We start from the raw sequence: 24,052 nt of genomic DNA, 5'->3' as shown, positions 1-24,052 counted from the left end.
AAAAAAAAAAAAGAAAGTGGAAAGAAAGCCTATGGAGTAGGAGAGGATATTTGTAAATCGTGTATCTAATGGATAAGGATTTGCATCCAGAATATATGTGTGTGTGCACATATATATACTCTTACAACTCAATAATAAAAAAATAAGCCAGGCATGGTGACTTAGGCCTAATTAGGGGCTGAGGTGGGTGGATTGCTTAAGCTCAGGAATCTGAGACCAGCCTGGGCAAGAGAAAGATCTGTCTCTACTAAAAAACTAGCCAGACATTGTGGTGGACACCTGTAATCCCAGGTACTTGGAAGGCTGAAGCAAGAGGATCACTTAAACCCAAGAGTTTGAGGTTGCTGTGAGCTATGACGATGTCATGGCACTCTACCCAGGATGACAGAGTAAGGCTCTGTCTCAAAAAAAAAATCATAATAATAATAAAATAAAGAAAACAATTTAAAAATGGCAAAGGATATGACAAAATATTTCCCCAAGGGCAATATTCAAATGACCAAACAAGCACATAAAAAGATGCTAAATATGATTAAGTCATTAGGTAAGTGCGAATCAAAACCATAATGAGATACCATTTTACATCCACTAGAAGTGCTATAATCAAAAATATAGATAATTAGTATTGTTGAGGATGTGGAGAAACTGGTACCTCGCTGGTGGGAGCAGCCACTTTGGAAAACAGTTTGACAGCTCCTCAAAATGTTAAAAGAGCATTACCATGACCCAGAAATTACATTTCTAGGTACCCAACCAAGAGAAATGAAAACAAACATCCACACAAAAACTTGTACGTGAACCTTCGTGGCAACATTATACAAAATAGCTAAAAAGTGGAAGCAGCCCAAATACCCATCAATAGATAAATAGAATATCTATCTCTACAATGGGTACTCTTCAACAATAAGGAATAAAGTGACTGATCCATGCTCCAACATGGGTGAACCTTGAAAACATTATGTTAAGTGAAAAAGCCAATCACAAAAGACTACACATTGTACGATTCCCTTTATATGAAGTGTCCAAAATGGGAAAATTAGGAATTAAGTTGGCAGTTACCTAGGGCTGGGGCCGGAGTGGAGAGGAATGGATGGGAATAGCTAATGGTTATGGAGTTTCTTTTGTGGGTGACAAATGTTCTAAAATTAAATCGTGGTGATGGATGCACGACTCTGTGACCATACTAAAAAACATGGAACTGTACTCTTTAAATGGGTGAACGGTATGTGACAGAATTAGATCTTCATAAAGCTGTTCAAAAAAATCAGGTGGTCCGAGAAGGTTTCCCTGTGAAAGTATCATTAGATTCCTTGGCAGGGAAATGAAATAGCTCATAGCAAAAATATATTGTTAATATATTGTGGAATAGCAAAATCTGCATACATTGTAATAACATCAATGTTAAAGAACCTTGATGTCCACATGGATCCCTTCAGACCAAGATCACACAGAATTAAGGTACTTTGGGGAAAATAAATGGGAAAGAGCCGTGTGAAGACCGCACACTGCAGGTTTCAAGTAGGGAAGTGGAAAGATCAGAGATGGATTTTGCATGGACCAGAGTAGGGAAAGGACTGGAGAGGACATTCTTGACCACTGTGGTGCTCAATACCTTGCCTGTGAGCCTCTCGTTCCCACCTTACAGATGGGAAAATCAAAAGGAACTAAGTAATGATAATAGTAATATGAGTTCACAAACCGACCTGATGAGGTGGTTTATATGGTAGGAGAAGAGAACAGATGCCAGATGTTAATGACATTGCTCAGCAGGACCTGGTGAGGGGTCAGCAGTGGGTGTTGAGGGTAAGAGAAGCTGAGAACGCTCTCAGGTTTTTGGTTTGTACAACTGGATGAATGGTGGTACCATTTGCTGAAATGGAGGCTGCTGCTGGGATTTGCTTGGATTGTTGAGGACAACACCTCAGGTGTTGTCCTGTTCTGTATAATGATCTGGAGCTCAAAAGAAAGGTCTGTCTGGCAATGGACAGTTCTGTGTAATGGCCTGGAGCTCAAAAGGTCTGTCTGGCAATGGAATACAGAGTCTCAGGGATCCCAAACTCACGTGTCTACATGGGCCCTGCAGATGGCACCCTGTGAGTACCACAGATCGGTGAGAATTACAAGGTGGAGATCAAGGACAACCAGAGCTCATCACTGACATGTAGAGAGTGGTAAGGGGGCAGGAATGGGATTTGGAGCCGGCTGCCTGGGTTCAAATCCCAGCTCCCTCACTTACTACACAAGCTGTGTGACTGAGGAGTTACTTTACTTCTCTGGGCCTCAATTTCCTCATCTGTAAAATGGGAATGGTAACAGCACCTACCTCCTAGGGGAAAAATGTAGCATCAAGAGCTATAGTGCCTGGTGTGTAGTAGGTACAAAAATTTTAGCTGTCATTATCATATGAGGCTTCTGACGCAGTTGTCAGAGAAGCTGGAAACAGGCATTTTTATGTAAAATATCCTGATCTGAAGGTGTTGGCAACTGATGAAAATGTTATTTAAATAGTCAGAAAACCACAAGGCATAAAGCTGAGGTCTGCATATGTCCCTCCAGCTGTCAGAGACCTCCAGGGGGAAGAGGGCGCCTGTATTGATGATATGTGATGCCCTGCAGGGTCCCGAAACGAGAGGCAGGTATACAGAAAGGCGGTGAAGAAGCTGTTCAGCGTGGAAGCCTGTGGGAGGAGAACCCGGGTCCGCAGGGCAGGGGGACGTGGTCTCTGGCGTGATGACCTCCTGGAGCCTGCCACCAAGCCCAGCATCAGTGGCAAGTTCAAAGTGCTGGAGCCACCCGTGCTGGGCCAGGATCTGAGACTGGCCTTGTGCCTGGTCAACCTCACCTCCAGGGCCCAGCGTGTCCAAGTTAACCTGAGTGGTGCCACCATCCTCTACACCCGCAAGCCAGTGGCAGAGATCCTGCATGAATCCCACACAGTAAGGCTGGGGCCACAAGAAGGTAAGAATACCTGGGCTTGGAGGGACCTGGCCAACCCACTTGCTTTTCCAGGAAGGTTGGTTGGGAAAGGGGTCTTCCCAGGATCTCCATTCATTCCTAGGAAGAAAAGGGACGGCCCTGAGCACTGTGCTCAGGATCTTACCTCTTGTTCCCCCTTTACAGAAGAGAAAACTGAGGATCCGAGAGGCAAAATAATGATAACAGTAGTAATAAAGTTCACAAGTATCTGGTGCAAACTGGTGGAGAAATGATCTATGGTCTCTATTTATCTCAAATAGTGTGAATATTTACACACCAAATGAATACATGCTGGAAGTATTTCAAAATATATGGAGTATGCCTCAGGTTATTTTTCTAAAATCCAAAAAATTTTGGAGTTTATCTTGCACCAGTGTTCCACATGAGAGGTTGGACCAGGAAGAGATGTTTGACGTGCTTCCATGTGCCAGGCCCTGTCCTGAGAATTCTTTGAGCAACAGCACAGTCCCTACAGCCACATTGCACAGGGTGCTAGCGGCAGCTCCATCTTCCAGGGGAGCAAATTCACACCCAGAAAAGTGAAGTCACAAGTCCAAAATCACACAGTTTGTGTGCATACTGGGCAGGACCCAAACCCCGACAATCTGGTGTTAGAGATACATCCCCGACCAAAGCCAGGGAAAGAGCAAAGCCAAGTTCAAAGCCAGGAATGTTGATCGAAAGCCTATTTACTCCACTGATTCAGTTGCATGACTTTGGAGAGGTCGGGCCAGGCCAAATATGCTTAATGCCTATCATTTGCCTAAAATTCATTTTTATTATTTCACAGCAAAACAGAATGACTTTTGAAAGTTTTTATGTAATTTGAACTGACCTCATTCCGATTGTTTTTTAAAAAATATATCAAGGATTTTCTCAATTCATGTATAATTTACTAAATACAATAGAACCTCCATAGTTGACCACCACCCCACATTGACCACTTCTTTAAGTTGACCTCATTTTCATAGACCAGACATGTATATATCATGTATATATCAGTACACTAGGCCTCGTTCCTTGTGTTGACCAATTTGTTACAGTTCCTGGGGTGGTCAACTCACAGAGGTTCTACTATATCTCCCATTTAATTATTCTTGACTTTCCCCCCTCATTTATCTCTCTGTCTCCATCTCTGCCTCTATCTCTCACTCCATTTCTCTGCCTCTCCTCTCTCTCTGTCTCTGTCTCTCTACTGTCGTGTGAATGTACACACTGAACAAATACTTTCTGAACTTGAAGGATTCAGTTAAACAAAGAAGTTCCTTTAGGCCAGTTTCTGGTTAGTGAAGCTTGTGGATTTTGACAGCGAGTGAAAACATACGAAGGAGGTGTCACACTTTTTTGGTGGTTTTTGTCATTTATTTTTCACAAACTCTACATCACAAAATAGCACTTCATCACGAAATAATAATTAACATACACCTCCCCCTGGCTTTCAGCTATTTTTTTCATGTCCAAAGTAATACATATTCATTAAAGATTTTGAGAGCAAAAGAGAAAAATCACCTATAATGCCACCACCTACTTACAAACTGTTAATGTGATTTCCTTCCAAATTTTTAATGCCTATCTGTTTTTCAAAAAACATAGTTCCAGTTAAATACTGAAAACACTTACTAGTGCCTTGCTCTTACCATACTACTTTAAAATTTAAATATTTTTATAAACTCTTCATAAACATTATTTATAGATGTGTAATCTTTAAATAAATGCATGGTGATTTATTTTAGCTTTTATTTAGAGTAATTATCAGATCATTGCTATTAAAAATAACAGCAAAGGCCAGGCACAGTGGCTCGTGCCTGTAATCCTAGTACTTTGGGATGCCAAGATGGGTGAATTGCTTGACCTCAGGAGTTTGAGACCATCCTGACCAAGAGTGAGACCCTGTCTCTTCTAAAAATAGAAAAATTAGCCAGGTGTTATGGCGGCCACCTATAGTCCCAGCTGCTTGGGGGGCTGAGCAAGAGGATAGCTTGAGCCTAAGAGTTTGAGGTTGCTGGGAGCTATGATATGTGACAGGGTGAGACTTTGTCTCAAACATAAATAAATAGGGCAGCACCTATGGCTCAAAAATAAATAAATAAATACATAAATAAATAAATGTAAAAATAACAGTAAAGTAAACATGCAAAAAAAGGACCTTCCTCTTTTTTCTTCTGGATTTTGGACTATTTCATTGGACTAGATCACAAAAGTGGAATTTTTGAGCCAAATGGTATGACTATTGAAACATACAGCTTGTTAAAATTTGTAACTTGTTTTCTAACTTAATAGCCTTTTTAAAGCAGTTTTAGGTTTATAGGGGGAAAGTGAGTGAAAAGTACAGAGAATTCACCTATATCCCTTTCCCCACTACCCACTCTGCCCCCATTGTTAACATCTGGTGTTAGTGTGGTACCTTTGCTTCAGTTAAGAAGCCAGTAGTGTCACAGTGTTACTAACTGAAATTCACCATTTACATTAGGGTTCACTCTGCTTCCATTCTGTTGAGTCTGGCAAGTCTATAACAGCCTATTTCCGCCATTACGGTATCACACAGAAGAGTGTCACTCCCCTACTATTTCTGTGGCCCAGGCCTTCCTTCCTCCCTCCCCAAACCTTTGCCTCTATACTTTTGCCTTTCCTAAAATGTCATGGTTATAATCATACTGTGTGATTTAGCTTTTTCATATTGGGCTCTTTCACTTAGCAATATGTATTTAAGGACTCTCCATGGTTTTTCGCGTCTTGATAGGCCATAGTATTTCATTATATGGATGCACACAGTTTACTTATCCATTCACATACTGGAGGATGTCTTCGTCGGCTTCAAGTTTTGGCAACTGTCAATGAAGCTACTGTACACATCCACAGGCAGGTTTTTGTGTGGACCTAAGTTTTTGCTCCATTTGAGTAAATGCCAAGGAGCTCAATTGCTGGATCGTGTGGTAAAGATATGTTTAGTCATGTAAGAAACTGCCAATCTCATAGAAGTCCCTAAAAAAGAGGGGGGAGGAGAAACTGCCAAATTATCTTCTAAAGAGGTTGTACCATTTTGAATTCCCACCAATGAATACAGAGTTCCTGGAGTTCCACATCCTTTCCAGCAGGTGGCGATGTGTGCTCTGCATCACTGTCATTCTAACAGACGCGTGATAGTATCTCATTGTTTTAATTTGCACTTCCTTAATACGTTGTTGAGCATCTTTTCATATGCTTATTTGACATCTCTCTGTCTTCTTTGGTGAGGTATCCAGATCATGTACCAAATTTTTAACTGGGTTGCTCATTTTCTTGTTGGTGGGTTTTTAATGTCTTTGTGTATTTGGATAATAATCTTTTATCCAATTTGTCTTCTGCAAATATTTTCTCCCAGTCTATGCATTGTCTTCTCATTCTCTTGATGATGTTTTTGTACATAAGAGTTTTAATTTTGCTTGGATCGTGCCTTTGATATTGTATCAAAAAAGTTATTACCAAACCCAAGGTCATCTCGATTTTCTCCCATGTTGTCTCCAGGAGTTTTGTAGTTTTGCATTTTACATTTTGGTCAATGATCCATTTTAAGTGAATTTTGGAAAGAGCATAAGGTCTATGTCCAATGTTTTGTTTGGGTTTGGTTTGGTTTGGAGTTGGTTTTATTGTTGTTGTGTGTGGATACCTAGTTGATTCACCACCGTTGGTTGAAAAGATTATGTTTTCTCCATTGTACTTCCTCCGTTCTTTGTCAAAGGTCAGCTGACTATATTTGTCTAATCTCTTTTCTGAACTCTAATCCGTCCTATTGATGTACAAGTATCCCACAGAGATACTTGGGTTTGGTTTCACACAACCACAATAAAGGGACTATCACAACAAAGCAAAGTCACATGAATTTTTTGGTTTCCCAACTATGTTATGCTTACACTATGCTGTAGTCTATAATAAGTGTGCAATAGCATTATAGCTTTAAATAACAATGTACAGGCCTTAATTTAAAAATACTTTATTGCTAAAAAAAAAAAAAAAAAAAGGCTAACAATCATTTGTGCCTTTAGTGAGTCATGATTTTTTTGTTGGGGGAGGGTCATGCCTCCATGTTGATGGCTGCTGTCTGACCATGGTGGTGGTTGATGAAAGGTGCAGTGGCTATTTCTTAAAATAAGACCACGGTGAAGTTTGCTGCATTAGTTAACTCCTCCTTTTGGGAACGGTTTCTCTGTAGCATGTGCTGCTGTTTGACAGCATTTTACTCACGGGACAAGTTCTTTCAAAACTGAAGGCAGTCCTCTTATGCCCTGCCACTGCCTTATCAAATATGGTTTTGTTAATTTTCTCTATTGATCTTCTGTTTCCAAATTCATTGATTCCTGCTCTAATTTTTATTATTTCTTTTCTTCTGCTTACAGTGGGTTCAATTTGCCCTCCTTTTTGTAGTTTCCTGAAGTGGAAGCTTGCACTATTGATTTTAGACCTTTCTTCTTTTCGACTATTTGTATTAAATGATATTCATGTCCCTCTAAGCACTGCTTCCTCTGCATCCCATGAATTCTGTATTTTCATTAGAACTTAGTTCAAAATATTTTTAAATTATGTTCCAGACTTCTTTCTGTTACTGATTTCTAGTTTAATTCCATTGTGATCTAAGAACAGAGATGGTATGACTTGTATTTATTTTTGGTTTTGGTGTTTTTTTTTTTTTTTTTTTTTGGAGACAGAATCTCACTATGTCACCCTTGGTAGAGTGCTATGGCATCACAGCTCACAGCAACCTCAAACTCTTTGGCTTAAGCAATCCTCTTGCCTCAGCCTCCCAAGTAGCTGGGACTACAGGCACCCACCACAATGCTTGGGTATTTTTTGTTGTAGTTGTCATTGTTTGGCAGGCTCAGGCTGGGTTCAAACCCATCACCCTCAGTGTATGTGGCTGGCACGGTAACCGCTGTGCTATGGGTGCTGAGCCAGACTTGTATTTGTTTTTTAAGTGTTAATGTGATACTTATTGCCACAGAATATGATCTGTCTTGGTGAATGTTCCAGGAAGAATATGTATTCTGCTGTTGTTGGGTGAAGTATTCTACAGATGTCAGTTATTTTCAGTTGATTAATGATGCTGCTGAGAACCACCATTCTAGGGAAAGGAATTCAGTTTTTCCTGGATTGTTAGCAGAGTCAACAAATGACCCAGAGGACTTCAAGAAGCCCTGATCTGAACATTATAAGGGGCCACTTTCTCCTCTTTTCTCCTGGGGTTTGAGCTGATCCCCAAAGCTCTCCCTGTGCATATCATTTGTGGCCTATGGTGGTTCTTCATGCTGGAGCCTGAGAATTTGCATTTCTAACTAATGTCTAGTGATGCTGATGCTTCTGGTCCTAGGACCACACGTGGAGAACTACATCTATCACCATGCAGGCAACAAACGATGTAATGTATATGAGGAATCTTGAGTCATTCCTACTACCCAATGAATATTTAATTTATGGTGGTTATTTTTTTAGAAATTTTTATCACACGTTGGGGATAAAAATAATAATACCTACTTATGAAATTGTGAGGATTAGATGAGTTAGTCCATGAAAGTGCATCCAACTCTGTGGCATACTCTAATCCCTTAGTAAAAGTTAGCTTTCATAATTATTAATTATTGCTGTTATTGTAGTGAAAATTCTTCCAGTAATGACCTAGTGGGCTAAAGGAGCCCATCAACAAGTTAGTGCTTTAACACACGAATCACTTGAGGTTAGGAGTTTGAGACAAGCTTGGGCAACACAACCAGACCCTGTCTCTACAAAAAAAATTTTTTTAATTATCAAGCAGGGTGGTGCACACCTGTAGTTTCAGGTACTTGGGAAGCTGAGGTGAGAGGATTGCTTGAGCCCAGGAGTTGGAAGCTGCATTGAGCTATCATTGCACCACTGGGCACCAGGGGAGACTCTGTTTCTTTAAAAAAAAAAAAAAAAATTGGATATCACAGATCGATCTCCCACAGGCATTCAGGAATATCCACTATATGCAAAGCCCCGGGGTAACAGAGTATGAGCCAAGTTCAAGCCCTTTAAGAACATTTTCCATGAATCAAAAACTCAGCTGCCTTCAAGATCGAGAAGAAAACAGAGATAAAAGAAAGCAGTGGCAATCAGGCAATAGGGAATGGTAGGGCCTGGGGCAAACCAGAAAGAACACATTGTACCAAAAAGAAAAAAACTATGACCTAGGGTCAGATATGGCTTGTGACAACCCATGCTCACAAGGACAGAATACATGGTCAGGGTGTTTGGTGAGAGGAAGACAGAACTGGCAAGGACCACAGCCAGTCAGCACAAGGACAGTAGGCGGGGGTCCCACTGGAGAAGCCCCACAGTTGGTGGTGCTGACTAGGACTGGCCCTGCATGGAGAGGGGGGATTTGGAGAAGCTGCATGGAAGTTGACCTCACTGGATTGGAAACTCATGGCAGGCTTTTGGTCTCCCTCTTCTGTGTACCTGGTACATACATAGCAGGTGCTCAATAAACAGTGAGCCATGGGATGAATGGCTGATGGACTGAGAGATATTTCCATCTTAAATAATTAATCTAGACACATCTCTGAGAGCTCTTGGAGAAACAATGTGATGTCATACTAGCTTACTGGCCTGACTTTGAATCCCACCTCATCTTAGTTCCTTGATATATTTGCTGTGTGACTTTGGACAAGAAAGTCCCCTCTATGAGCCTTGGGTTTCCTCATCTGAGAACTGAGCAGAATAATACCTATCTCAGGCTGGTTGCAAGGACCAAAGAAGGTGTAGCTATTAGTTCAGCATTCCCTTCCTCCTTCCTTTGAAGAAGAACATCAAGTCCCCAACTCTTACCTCTGCTTCTCTTCCAGAGAAGAAGATCCCAATTTCCATACCCTACTCCAAGTATAAAGAAGACCTGACAGAAGACAAGAAGATCCTGTTGGCTGCCATGTGCCATGTTACAAAGGGAGACAAGCTCCTAGTAGAGAAAGACATTAGTCTGGAGGACATCATCACCATCCAGGTGCTGCTGCTGTCCCTGTCCACCACCCTGTTCCCAGTGGGCCTCTCCAGGGCGGGGGAGGGCCTTGCAAGCTGGGTGTTTGTGCTTCTAGCTCCAGCTTCAGCTCCCAAGGGTGGGAGAGTAGGGTGGACACAAGTGATGATGGCACTCACAGCAGGGGTAGACATGACTAATGTCCCGTCCTCTGACCCAGCAAGGACATGGGTTTTCCTGGGTGGATGAGGAAGAGGCAGAAGATGGCTCATGAGTGCTGCTCCTGCAGGTCCTGGGTCCAGCCATGGTGGGAGTGGCAGTTGTGGTGGAAGTCACAGTGGTCAACCCCCTCTCAGAGAAAGCAGAGGACTGTGTGCTGATGGTGGAGGGCAGCGGCCTTCTCCAGGGACAGCTCAACATTGAGTAAGTGCTGGAGGGTGGCAGGGAGAGAGGCTCACTTCTTTATGGATGGGTCAGAGAGAAGCCACCAGTGTGTCCAGAGATTCTGGACTCCCCAGGAATCAGCTCGCTGCCTATACACAGCAGCCTTCATTCCCCTATTCATTCCTTCATTCAGTCACTCATTTACTTAGTTGTGTAACTCATCCACTCCCTCATTGACTCATACCATCCACTTGTATCTTCACTCATTTATTCACTTCTTATCCATTCCCTCACTCTCCTTCATTTGCTCTTTTATTCATATTTTTCATTCATTAATTCATTTATTTCTCTATTCAACTCAGTTTTGATTGGCACATTCATCCACTCATTCATTCTTTAGTTTGCTTGTTCATTTATTCACTCACTCATTCACTCATTCATTCAATTATGCATTCACTCATTCATTCACACACATTTTATTTATTTGCTTATCCATCATCAATCATGTATTCACCCTTTCATTCATTCACTCACTACTCATATAGTCTTTGATCATACTGAGCCACGTGCTCTGAGCCATGTGGAAATTGTCAGAAGCACTAAGATGGGCAGACGGGGTCCTTCCTGGAGATGGGCTCTCAGAGACAGATGAAGACAGTGTGATTTTACAAACAGATTGATCTCCAAGGTCCAAGGTATCAGAGGCACCCCCTGATGAGGGTGGGGTGAAAAGCAGTCCCAGTGAGCTCACAGTTGCACTGGGCCTTAAAATGGTGAGTCAAGGAGCCTTTCAGGTATCAAGAAGGAAGAAGGACTCCCCCCAGGCAGAGGTCTCTATGGCTGGTATTGTCAGGGAAACCCTCCTGGAAGGAGAGAAGCTTGTTCTGGGTGTCCCTGGAATGGAAAGGGCATCAAGGTAGAAGGAACAGAGCAGACAAAAGCCCCATGGAGGGAGGTGAAAGTTACATTCAAGGCACTGGCCAGATGGGAAGAGTGTGGGTGGGAGAGGGGAAGAAAGGGAAGATGAAGCTGGAAACATGTTGATGAGGCCTGAGTGTCAAGACACAAGGTGAGCTTGATCCTGAAGGCTCTGGCAGGCCAGCCTCAGAAAGGGAGAGGACTGATGTCTGCCTTTTGCTCACCCTGTCTTCCAGTGTGCCCAGCCTGGAGCCCCAGGAGAGGGCCTCAGTCAAGTTTGATATCACCCCCTCCAAGAGTGGCCCAAGGCAGCTACAGGTGGACCTCGTCAGCCCCCACTTCCCAGACATCAAGGGTTTCGTGATTGTCCATGTGGTCCCCGCCAAGTGATGGGTCAGGAGGGACAGAAGGGGAGGATTTGGTCCCATTCTCCTCCTATCCACCTCTTTATCAATTCCACATGGGGGCCAGGAGCCTGGGTTAGTCCTGCTCCAACCTCTACCCTACATGGTAAACTTGGGCAAGTTCCTTCCTCTCCTGGGCCTCAGTTTCCTCATCCATAAAATGAGGTGTTGCCCTGAGTAATCCTTAAGCTTCTGGACAACTCTGGATGATGTGAGAACTGAGCAGGCCTCAGCCTAGCTGGGAAGTTGACAGCCCCAGCATCACGGCGACCCTGGCCTGTCCAGCTCTGCTATCTCCTGCCCGGCCAGTTTGTCATCACTCTGGCTGGCCTCTGGGCTCTCCCTGCTTCCTCTCACTTCTTCAAATGCCCTTCTTCTCCCAGCCCTGACAGAGAACCCAAAAGTGTCAGTGCTGGCTCTGAAGCATCCCTCCATACTGTTACAGAGAAGGAGCAGCCTGACTGAGGCCACAGGGTGAGCTGGAAGCAGAGTGGGGACCATGTGTGTTCCATTACACCAAAGTCATGAACCAGAAAAGCATTAGATTTAAAGCCAAGGGAGATTGTTCCTCAGTGAAGACACAGACCCAGGATCTAGGGGGCAACTAAGAAGACAAAGGAGGGGCCATCCAGCTGGAGTGCATTCCCAGAAACCTGCAGCCCCAAATCGGATCTAGTCATGGTCATTAAGGAGCTCATAGCACCAGCCCAGCCACGCCCTGCATGGACTTCTTTCTTTGGAACCAGTACAACACTGACTTTGCAAAATATCCCCAACAGCTCAAGCAATACAAATCATGGACTTGGAGTCAAAAACAGAACATGGACCCCGGAGACAGAGACTAGAGTAGACACACCCAGGCCCTGAAGATAACAGACAGGGAATCCAACTCTGAAACTTTCTATACAGCCAAAGGAATTATAATTAATCATATAATTTAAGCAATGTGATCAACAATAATAAAATGGACTCCGGTGCAGTGAGACACCCTCTGGATACAAAATCAAGTGACAACAATGTATGCAGTGGGTCTTTGCAAAAATAGGGTCAGGCAGGCAGTTAGACAGTGTTTGAGGGCCCCCCAGTGGTGGTCTTTGTTGTTCTGATTCTACATAACGTTTGTACTTGGGAGCCAGAAGAGCGGATGCATTTGATGAGTCAGGCTCTGAGGCTGCTTTGGCTCCAGAACCCCCTTTCCAAGGCCAAGTTCTTAATGCTGATCCCAGTTCAGAGGAGCAGCAGGGTGTTTTTGGGCAGGCAGCTGCTTCCTCAAGATGGTGCAGCAAAAAGAGCGTTGAGGGCTGAAGTCAACAGTAAGGACGCTCCGTCCAGCAGGGAGGCTCTGCATGTCAGCCAAAGAGGTCTTCTCTTGTGCTGGCTCCAGACACCTCATCCTCCAGCAAATGCCAACTACCTGTCTTCCTCAATCTCGGCCGTCCCAGGTTGAGGTTCCCAGGAAGCTGATTCTGAGATGGGTTTAGGAGTGACCTGGAAATCAATGCCCAGGGAGTAGGTGGGGGACACAGGGGTGGGCAGAGAAGGGAACCAGGCCATGAAGTAGGCCCAGTGATAGCTTCCGCCCATCCCCAGGCAGCTCTGGAGCTAAAATGCTCTATCAGACTACACACGAGTGGTCTTCAAATAGTTCCAGGAAAATGCATATTACAAAAAAACTATGCATGGATTTCAAATTATTTCCACCAAAATAAGTTTATACTAACTTATTATATATGAGCAGGATTTAGTTTGGGGCACTAAGAAGAATAAGATAGCAGTTTGAAAAGAGCCCCTAGCAAACAACATGAATTCTACTAAAACTGAAGCAAAAACAAAGGAATTCATGGTGAAGATTGGGTGGAAGAATGATGAAATCACTGATGCTTTATGAAAAGCTTATGGGGACAGTGCCCCAAAGAAATCAGCAGTTTACAAATGGATAATTCGTTTTCAGAAGGGATGAGATGATGTTCAAGAGGAAGCCCAGTTTACAAGGAAAAACTTCACCTTGTTCATGCCCTAATCGAAGAGGAGTCGCGATTAACGGCAGAAGCAATAGCCAACACCATCCATGTCTCAGCTGGTTCTGCTTACACAGTTCTGACTAGAAAATTAAGGTTGAGCAAACTTTCCACTTGAAAATTTGGGTTCCGCCAAAACCCTTGCACCCAGATTTGCCTGCCGACAAAAGCAGAACATTTGATAAAAACTTTGAACAAGTGGGATTAAGATACTGAAGCATTTCTTCAAAGAATTGTAACAGGAGATAAAACATGGCTTTAGACCAGTATAATCCTTAAGACAAAGCACAATCAAAGTGATGGCTACCGAGGGTGGAAGTGGTCACGCTGAAGCAAAAATGGACCAGTCCAGAGCCAAGGTCATAGCCACAGTTTGGGGGAGGCTCAAGGCATTTCACTTGTTGACATTCTGGAGGGCCAAAGGATGATAACCTGTACCTATTGTGAAAGTGTTTTGAGGGAGTTAGCCAAAGCTTTAGTAGAAGAATGCCCAGGAAAGCCTCACCAGACGGTCCTTCTCCACCACAACAACGCTCCTGATCATTCCTCTCACCCAACAAGAGCAACTTTTCAGGAGTTTCAGTGGGAAATCATTAGGCATCCACCTCACAGTCCTGGTTTGGCTCCTTCAGACATCTTTTGATTTCCTAATCTCAAAAAGTCTTTAAAAGGCACCCATTTTTCTTCACTTTACTGCATTGACATGGTTAAGTTCCCAGGACCCTCAGTTCTTTAGGGCTGGACTAGATGGCTGGTATCATCACTTACAAAATTGTCTCCAACCTGATGGAGTTTTGCTGAGAAATAAAGTTTATGTTTTTTATTTTTATTTTTATCTTTTAATTTCACTTTTCCACAAACGTTTAAAAGTCCCATCGTATAGGCTTAGGGACGACCACCTGTCAGGTAGCTCTGTTTCCAGTACAGTTCTCTTGCCCTTGGCATCTCTCAACTGAGCTCAGGTAGCACTTTAATGGGACAAAACTGGCCTCACAGGTTATTCCAGCCCCAGCTGAAAGCAGAGGCCACCCCAGCAGCCAATGGGAGCCCTGGTTAGGGTGGAAGAGGTGGAGAAATTGAGAAAAGACAGCTCAGAGACCCAAGGGAGTGTATGGATGGAAATGTGGTTTTGGAAAGTGCAAACAAAAGTATGCAGGGCAGGATTACCTTTCAACTGGTAGGGCAACACCCTGACCTTGCCCTTAACAAGGATGGGCAGAATAAGTAGTTCAGGACTAAGAAAGGCCTTGAGTTGGCTGGCCCTGGGGCGCTCAGAAGGATGCCAGCTTCAGGCTTTACTTGGGTCTCAGGGCTTCTCCTCTCATCAAGTCTCCTTAGTCTCTTAAATGCCATCTGAACCTTCCTGGAGGATCTCAACACAAAGTTGATTCAGGGGTCTGGGCTTCCACACACCAGGGGGTTCAAACACCTGGGCCAGGTCTAAGCCCTAAACAGACCCCAGCCTAAAACTGTAACAAGGGCTTGGCGCCCGTAGCTCAGTGAGTAGAGCTCCAACCACCTACACTGAGGCTGGTGGGTTTGAGCCTGGCCGGGCCTGCTAAACAACAATGACAACTGCAACCAAAAAATGGCCAGGCATTGTGATGGGCACCTGTAGTCCCAGTTTCTTGGGAGGCTGAGGTAAGAGAATCGCTTGAGCCCAGGAGTTTGAGGGTGCTGTGAGCTGTGATGCTGCAGCACTTTACCAAGGGTGACATAGTGAGACTCTGTCTCAAAAAAATAAAAATAAACATAAAAAATAAAACTAGAACAAGGTTCCAACTTGAGCCTGTGACCTCAGAGAAACTCATGACTCTGAGGCACACTGCGTCATGACCCTAATGCTAGAATAGCCCTAAAGTTTGGCCTCACACTAAGCCCTGGCTCCTACCAGAGCTGAATCCTGACTTGACTCTGGCTCTAGACAGAGCTCTGACCACATGGAGTCCTGATCCAGCCCCAGAATGAGCCCTCATCTCAATGTCAGACTAAGTCCTGTCTCCAGACTGAGCCTCGTTCAAACCGTATACTAAGTCCTAACTCCAGACTGAGCCCTCATCCAAACCTCATACTAAGTCCTGATCCCAGACTGAGCCCTCATCTAACCTCATACTAAGTCCTGGCCCCAGATGGAGTTCCATTCCTGATACTGATTGAACCGTGATTCCAGGATAAACAATAACCCCAAACAAAGGCCTGATGCAAGACTGAGCTCTTACTCGATGCTGACCCCTGATCCAGCCTCATACTAAGCCATGACCTCAGTCAGACCCCAGCTAATTCTACCTTTCTGCCTTGGCTTTGGATCTCACACCTACATCTGAGCTGCTCACATTCAGACCCACATGACCCAAATCACTAGGTAAAGAGAACCTATCCTCCTAGATCAGGGATCTAAGCTTGCCTTCCTTTCCCTTTGAGGTTCTTGGGCAGAAATACTTGAGAAGCCTAGTGCACTCTGATCTTTTAGCTGTCATGCTGTGGGAATCTACATTCACAGCCCACATCTCAAGGAGCATCTGACCAGGTCCCCTCCTCCATCACATGGGTTCACTTCTCTTAAGCTTTGCAACAAGTGACAGGAATTCTGTAAGCACCACAGAGGTGGTGCCTGGAACAGGAGGCCACCTGCCATTGCTGTGTGAAGACACTCCATCCAGCAGGGAGGCTCTGTGTGTCAGCCAAAGGGGTCTCCCCTTATGGTGGTTCTAGACACCTTGTCCTTCCAGCAAATGCCAGGTGCCTGTCTTCCTCAAGCTCAGCTATGACAGGCTGAGTTTCCCTGGAAGCTAATTCTGAGATAGGTTTAGGGTACAGGTGTTGATTAAGGGGTGACCTGGAGGGAAGTAGGGGATTACAGTGGTGGGCAGAGAGAGGAATCAAACCATGATACAGGACCAGGAACAGCTTCCTCTGACCCCTAGACAACTCTCTAGCTAGAATAGTCCCAGTTGGGCAGAGATGGTGAGGGTTTTCTAAGCCTGCATCTATCCGTGATTTGCCTGGGAAGGGGCATGATTATGGGTGAGATGGCTCTCTACAGCTAAGGCCAGCACCCAGGCAGCTGAGAGCTGACTGTCGTCTGCCCTTGGTACTCCCAGCAGTCAGAGAACAGCCCTCTGTTGAAAAGGGTTTGAGCCAGGTGTCTCTGTGTCCCTGCCTTGCGTTCTGTCTAACTCAGAGGACAGAATGGTGACAGGATGGGTTCCCTAGGCTCACATTCACAGGGCTTATTCTCTAGCCAGTAGAGACAGGTGTTCAATCATGACATTGTAAATGAAACGAAAAGTACAATGAGAAATAAAAGTAAACAAGTAAACGAACTCATGAATGAATAAGTAAATTCTGTGATAAGTGCCAAAGTGAAAAATAAAAGTGATGTCCACTCCCAGAAGGGTGGGGTTAGAGGGAGCCCTACTTTAGACAGGGGATCAGAGAAAGACTCTTTGAGGAAATGAGGTTTGAGTTCAAATTTTAATAATAAAAATAAAAATAATGATTAAAATCTAACTTAATGAGTGTGCTTACTCCCTGCCAGGAACTATTTCAGGTGCATTGCACATATTCATTTATTTAATCTTCATAATAACTCAATGAAGTAATACTATTATTCTCTCCTCTTTCAAAATGAAGAAACTGAAGCACAGAGAGGTTGAGCCACTTGCACATAATTGTACAGCACGTAAGTGGCAGGCTTGATATTTGAACTCAGGTCAGTGGATTATGCTCTCAGCCACTACACTTCACTGCATGTGAAAAGCCAGCTGTGCAAAGAGCTGGGCAACTGTGTTCCAGGCAGAGGGGACAGATGTGTCAGTCTGTGGCTCTTAAAATGCCGCATACAAGAAATCACTTCTCCCATGCATCTCCCTCTGCCCCTTCTTCTGAAGAAGACTGACCCTTCTTCTGCCTCCCCCAGCACAGTCTGCACTGGGCACCTGGACTCAGGCAGTGGTATGCTATCTCCTGGGTCTTTGACTCTTAGGGCACTAAAGGCGTGGTGGTGATAGAGCCCTAGGCAGTGTCCTAACCAGTTCATTCCTATGACACAGCTGCTGTGTTCCAGTTACCAACTGCTGTGCAACACACCCACCCATATCTTAAGGCTTAAAATAATGACAGTTATTTTGCTCTTGAATCGCAATCTGGGTGGGACTCTGTGGGGATGTTTGACTCAGCAACAGCTGGAGCAGCTCAAAGACTGGTGACTGGAGTCATCTAAAGCCTCTTTTACTCACCTGCACTGTGGGGGGTGCCTGGTGCCAGCCCTTGTGTGAACCCCCCAAGTGGGGAGTATTGGCTGGAACACCAACCCATGGTCTCTCCACATGGCCTGGGTTTCCTCACAACTGGGTAGCTGGGGTGCAAAGACAAACACCACCAGGAAGACAGTACCAGAGGGAGGTCATACTGCCTTTATGGCCTTGCCTTGGAAGTCACCCAGGCACGTTTCTGCCATATTCTGTTCATCAAGGCAGTTACAAAGTTCCTCCCACTTCAAGGGGAAGGGAAATAGACTCCAATTCATAAGGAGTGGAAAGATTCTGGAAGAGCATGTAGGATTAGAAATATTGCTGCAGCTATTTTTGGCAATATACAACCTGCCATACTGTTTCTTGCAGCCTGCTTCGCAACCCTTGGGAAATTCATGGGATCCCATGTTCCCCTATGTCTGGTCTGTCTCTTAGCACGCTCTGCAATCTGTGCTTAATTTCCAGTCCATTCCCTTTGCTTAAGTCAGTTTCTTTTGCTTAAAACCAAGAACACTGACTACACAGGCATGGAGGTGGAGACGAGCTTGGTATGTCCAAGGGAAGAGTGAAGCCAACGTGCCCCAGGCAACAAATGATGGACGCCAGCACCTTGACGCTGAGCTCTCCAACAGCTACTCATTCAAGTTATATTCGCACTTTCTTCAAACCTAAAAGGCTGTTCCTCAGAAAGAGCCCTGGCCCCCTGTCCACTGGCCAGGCAGAGTGGGTTAGGACAGTTCTGTTAATTGAAGCCAGCAAGACAGAGGGCTGATTGTAGTGATGGTGATGCTTATATTTGGGTTTTCCAGAGAAACTGAACTAATAGGATGTAGGTAGAGAGAAAAGGAGATTTGTCATAAGAGATCAGCTCATGTGATAGTGGAGGCTGATAGATCCCAGACCTGTAGTCAGTGCTGGAGACCCAGGAAATCTGGGCGTGTGGGTCCAGTTACATCTCAGAGTCTGAGAACAGAAAAGTCCATGGTGTACTTCCAGTTTGAAGGCGGCAGCCTTGAGGTCCAGAAGAGCTAATCTTTCAAGTCAAGTCCAAAAGCAGGGGATAGTCCAGTTTAAAGTCAGCCAGGCAGAAGGAGTCCCCTCTGGGAGGAAGGTCAGCCTTTGTGTGCTGGTCAAGCCTTCAAGTGGATGCCCTGATTGGATGAGGCCCACCCACATTGCTCAGGCTCCCAATTTAAATGTTAATCTCATCTAAAGCAACCTCATAGAAACACCCAGAAAAATGCTTGACCAAATGCCTGGGCACCCCAGGGCCTAGTCAAGTTGACACAGAAAATTAACCATCACAGTGCTGAAGTCAGCCATTGAAATCTCAAAAAATCCACAAAGAAAAGTCCTAGAGCTAACAAGTAGGTGACAAGTAGCTAACAAGCAGGACAAAGTTGCAGGATACAACATGCCAACATGCAAGAGTCAATCATGTGTACCAACAGTGAACAGCCCAAACCAACATTTAAAATATACTTACAGGCCAGGACTGGTGGCCCACTCTTATAATCCCAGAACTTTGGGAGGCCAAGGCGGGAGGATTACTAGAGGCCAAGAGCTCAAGACCACTCTGGGCAGCACAATGAGACCCTGTCTCTACAAAAAAATTAACAAATTGGTCCCAGCTGCTTGAGAGGCTGAGGCAGGAGGATCACTTACGCCCAGGAGCACAAGGCTGCAGCGAGTTTGAGCAGCCACAGCGCTTTGCCCAGGTAACAGAGCAAAACATTGTCTGTAAATAATTAAATAAAATACACTTATGATTTATTTTTAGAAATTAAATACTTAGATGTAAATCTAACAAAATATTTACCAAACTTATATGCATATGTTGAAAATTATATAATGATGGTGAAAGAAATCAAAGACTTAAATCAATGGAGAGACACACCTTGTCTGTGGAGTGGAAGACTCAACATAGTTAAGAACTCAATTCTCCACAAATTGATGGAAAGATTTAATGCAATCCTATCAAAATCGCAGCAAGAAAAATCGACACATTGGACTTCATTAAAATGTAAAACTTTTTGCTCTGCAGAAGATCCTGTTAAAGACAAGCTACACCCTGGGAGAAAATGTTTGCAAGCCACTTTGAGAAAGAACAGATATATAAACTAGATACACAGCTTCGATATTCAATAGTAAAAACAATCTAATTAAGAAAACAAGCAGCTCTTTCAGGGACGCTGTCTACAGGCCATCAGAACGGTGCAGCGTTTGACATACCGTCGTAGAATTTCCTACGATACAGCCTCTAACAAAACCAGGCTGTCCTGAACCCCTGGTAGTAGAATTGTTTACCTTTATGCCAAGAAGGTTGGGAAAGCACCCAAATCTGCACGTGGTGTGTGCCCAGGCAGGCTTCAAGGGGTTTGCGCTGTGAGACCTAAAGTTCTTATGAGGTTTTCTAAAACAAAAAAACAGGTCAGCAGGGCCTGTGGTGGTTCCATGTGTGCTAAATGTGTTCGTGACAGGATCAAGCGTGCATTTTCCTTGTTGAGGAGCAGAAAATGGTTGTGAAAGTGTTGAAGGCACAAGCACAGAGTCAGAAAGCTAAATGAGAAAATGAAGCTTTTTTTGAGTAATAAAAATTAAGACAAAAAAAGAAAACAAGCAAAGGACATAAGCTTTTCACTGAATAAATTTAATTTTATTTGAGAAGCAAGAATCACAGCTGGGGTGTGCACACAAACCAGGGTTTTTGGTATGTCCAAAGAAAAGGTTGGAGGCCAGGCATGGTGGCTCATGCCTATAATTCTAGCACTCTAAGAGGCCAATGCCGGCGAATTGCCTGAGCTCAGGAGTTCCAGACCAGCCTGAGCTAGAGCAAGACCCCCGTCTCTAAAAATAACCCAGTGTTGTGGTGGGCACCTGTAGAGTACTCAGGCACATACCATCTACTCCAAGAATTGAATTGCCCACAAGACCAGCTGCTGAAGCAGCCTGCTTTAACCCTAAGACCAGCTTTACCTAGTTAGCAGCTGCTGAAATGACCTGCCTTGACTCTAAGGCTGCTTCAACCTACCACTATCACTCACCAATCAGAGCTTGCCCACACCCTGAAATTTTACTATTGCCAGTGAGCTTTCTTTTATTTTTTTAAAATTTATTTAAATTTTTTTTTGAGACAGAATCTCACTTTGTCGCCCTCAGACCGTGGCGTCATAGCTCACAAGAAGTGCAATTCTCTCTCTCTTTCTTTTTTTTCTTTTTCTTTTTCTTTTCTTTTCTTTTCTTTCTTTTTTTTTTTTTTTTTTATTTTTGAGACAGAATCTCAAGCTGTCACCTTGGGTAGAGTGCTGTGGCATCATAACTCAACAACCTCCACCTCTTGGACTCAAGAAATCCTGTTACCTCAGATTTTCTATTTTTAGTAGAGACTGCCTCGCTTTTGCTCAGGCTGGTGTCGAACTCAGGAGCTCAGGCAATCCACCTGCCTCGGCCTCCCGGGATGCTAGGATTGCAGGTGTGAGCCACCGCCCCGCCAAGCAATCCTCTTGATTGAGTACTCTCTTCCTCTGGCCCCTTGACTCTGATTTAGTTGGGGATGACAACAATGACCCAAATTACATAATCAGCTTTCACAGTAAGAGAACTCCAAAGACTTAGGAGCAGCTATTACCCCTAGAGAACACCTCCAGCCCCACTTCCCCACCCCCTCCGCCCCAGCAAGGTTGAGGTCCAGGACATGCTGTGGCTCAAGGGTTGGCAGAGAAGCCACTGCAGTGTCTCACTGGCGGAACTTGCTGGAAACCTGCTCTCTAAACTAATAGGGAAAGTCATTCATGGTGAGGCATCTCCACAAACACTTTCTGCTACAAAACCACCTGGGAAGGTACCAGAGGAAGCTGCTGTTTGCTGGGTGCCGATGGCCACTGTGCATTGCAAAAGCCATATTCCCTGCAGAAGCCTGGTGCTGGAGAAATCACTTGGTTTGAAGCTGGACCCCGCGAAAGCAAGGGGACCGCAGGACTGCTGAGCGCACCAGAACCGGGAAAGCAAGCCTGTCTTCCTGCGGTGTCTCTCCAGCACCCTCTACTGACGAACCTGAGCATCTTGCCAGCTGACAGTATTCGGAGTCCCGCTACAAAGCAGGCACTGCAAGGTGGATCCGGAACTGAGATGCAATAAATCGATAATTGCCATTATGACCCCCGTGATGGCCTCTGAAAAAGAATCCACCTGAGTGCTTGGAAGTTGCTGTACCCTCTACCTAGAATCCTGTCTCTCAATTCCCAGCCATATCTGCACGGCGTGCCCCCTTATTTCCTACAGATTTCTGTTCAAATTGCTCTATCAGTAGAGCCTTTCCTGACCACCTAATTAAATAGAACCACACACATAACACTTCCCACTTCCCTCTCCGAATTCACTTTTCTCCATAGCAATTATTACCATTTGACATCATTTATTTACATGGTTATTGTTTATGGCCTGTGTCCCCTTTGTAGAGCTCGTCAAGTACAGGGGATCCTATTTTGTTCACTCTGGTATACCCTGAAGAACAGTGCCTAGCACACAGTAGGTGTTCAGCAAATATTTATTGGATGAATGAGTGAACTGTAGTAAGTTAGGAGCATATAAGAAGAGAAGGGAAAACACCAGCCTTAGTCTCACTCTCATCATGTTAACTATCACAGTTAATATGATGATAAATTTCCTTTGGGGGTTTTCCCCCTCAGGTTTTGTTGCTTTCTTTTTTTTTTTTTTATAGGAGTTTAACATACACAGGGAAATGTATTCATATCAAAAGTGTGCAGCTCACTGATTTATTTTCACAAACTAAACCTGCCAGGTAACCTGCACTCAAATCAAGAAATAGAGCATCACCAGCACCCTAGAAGCTCCCTTCATCATCCCTTCCAGGGGGTAACCATGATCCTAAATTGTAGGAGCAAAGATTAGCTTTTGTACTTTATATGAATGGAATTACATGGTATGACTTTTATGTCTGGCCTTTGCCTTCTGTCCCTTGACATTTTGGATGGAGGATTCATCCACATTGCTGGGTGTTATTGTAGCCCTTTGGCACCCTAGGTGTGTAACACTCCATCGGGTGGGTATGCTGCAGTTTGTCTGTTCTACCACTGATGGGTAAGTGGGTAGCTTCCATTTGGGGCTGTTATGATTTGAGTTGCCGTACGCACCCTCGTACCTGTCCTTTTGTGAACATATGTCAGCATTTCTGTTTGGTATATATTTAGGAATGGAATAGCTGGCTCATAGGTTATGCATATGTTCAGCTTTACACCAACCCCCCAAGCCCAGGGATGTGATCCTTCATTCATGTCAAGTGGTTTTCCTTGACATAACATATGTGAAGCACCCAGCACTGCGAGTGGCCTTCAATACGAGACATGCTGAAAATGGGCATTTTCTTTCTTTGACTCCATAGTTACCAGTATACATGGTCCAAGAGGAAGGAACAAGGAGAAATAAGCCACATCATGTGTAAGAGCAGCCAAACTCTGTAACTATAGATCTCCCCACAAAACAGCATAAGGCAACGTCCAAAAGAAAAAAATCCTCCTCACAAAATCAGAATGGAAAGGCTCAAAACCAATAATAATGGCTGTATGTATTGATTTCTTCCCCTGTGGTAACCATATCACATATATATTATCTCATTTACCCTCCAAATGAAATGAAGTTTTTTGTAATCATTCTGTGATACAAAGTCTGACCTCATTTTTTTTTTTTTTTTTGAGACAGGGTTTCTCTCTCTGTTGCCTGGGCTACAGTGCAGTGATACGATCATAGCTAACTAACCTCCAATTCCTGGGGTCAAGTGATCCTCTTGCCTTTTTTTTTTTTAAGTAGAGAGGGGGGGGTCTCCCTATGCTGTTCAGGCTAGTCTCAAATTCATGGCCTAAAACAATCTTCCTGCTTTGGCCTCCCAAAGTGCTGGGATCACAGGTGTAAGCCACAGTGCCTGGCTTGACTTCATTTTTTTAAATGTTTGCCTGCTAATAGCTTTCAGGCAGCATCTTTTTCTCTTTCCCTCCTATCCCCCAATGGAGCAAGCCTGTGGGCTCCCTCTCTTGGCACCATGCCAACCTTGGATTCTTGGGAAGCCCTTACCACAGCCCTACCCCCTAAGTACAACAAAATGGGCCAGCCACCCCTCCTTGC

At 44.3% G+C, this 24,052-nt stretch overlaps 1 protein-coding gene and 1 pseudogene across 1 annotated transcript in view; both read left to right on the top strand.

Moving 5' to 3' along the window:
- The window catches only part of TGM6 (transglutaminase 6), a 24,241-nt gene extending 12,504 nt beyond the window's left edge, over window positions 1-11,737 (top strand). Inside the window, exons 10-13 of the mRNA XM_012804075.2 lie at window positions 2,617-2,958; window positions 9,810-9,964; window positions 10,227-10,360; window positions 11,476-11,737. Coding sequence (XP_012659529.1) covers window positions 2,617-2,958; window positions 9,810-9,964; window positions 10,227-10,360; window positions 11,476-11,629 — 785 coding nt within the window. The 3' untranslated portion in view covers window positions 11,630-11,737. The remainder of the gene's footprint in view (window positions 1-2,616; window positions 2,959-9,809; window positions 9,965-10,226; window positions 10,361-11,475) is intronic.
- Window positions 11,738-18,441: 6,704 nt separating this feature from the next.
- On the top strand, window positions 18,442-20,513 carry LOC111724691 (annotated as a pseudogene).
- The last annotated feature ends 3,539 nt before the right edge of the window (window positions 20,514-24,052 follow it).

This window comes from Otolemur garnettii, unplaced genomic scaffold (assembly GCF_000181295.1).
Source record: "Otolemur garnettii isolate 467f Iridium unplaced genomic scaffold, OtoGar3 scaffold00025, whole genome shotgun sequence".
Lineage (NCBI taxonomy): Eukaryota > Metazoa > Chordata > Mammalia > Primates > Galagidae > Otolemur > Otolemur garnettii.
The sequence above is the reverse complement of the archived record's forward strand: the minus strand, read 5'-3'. Positions and strand labels throughout refer to the sequence as shown.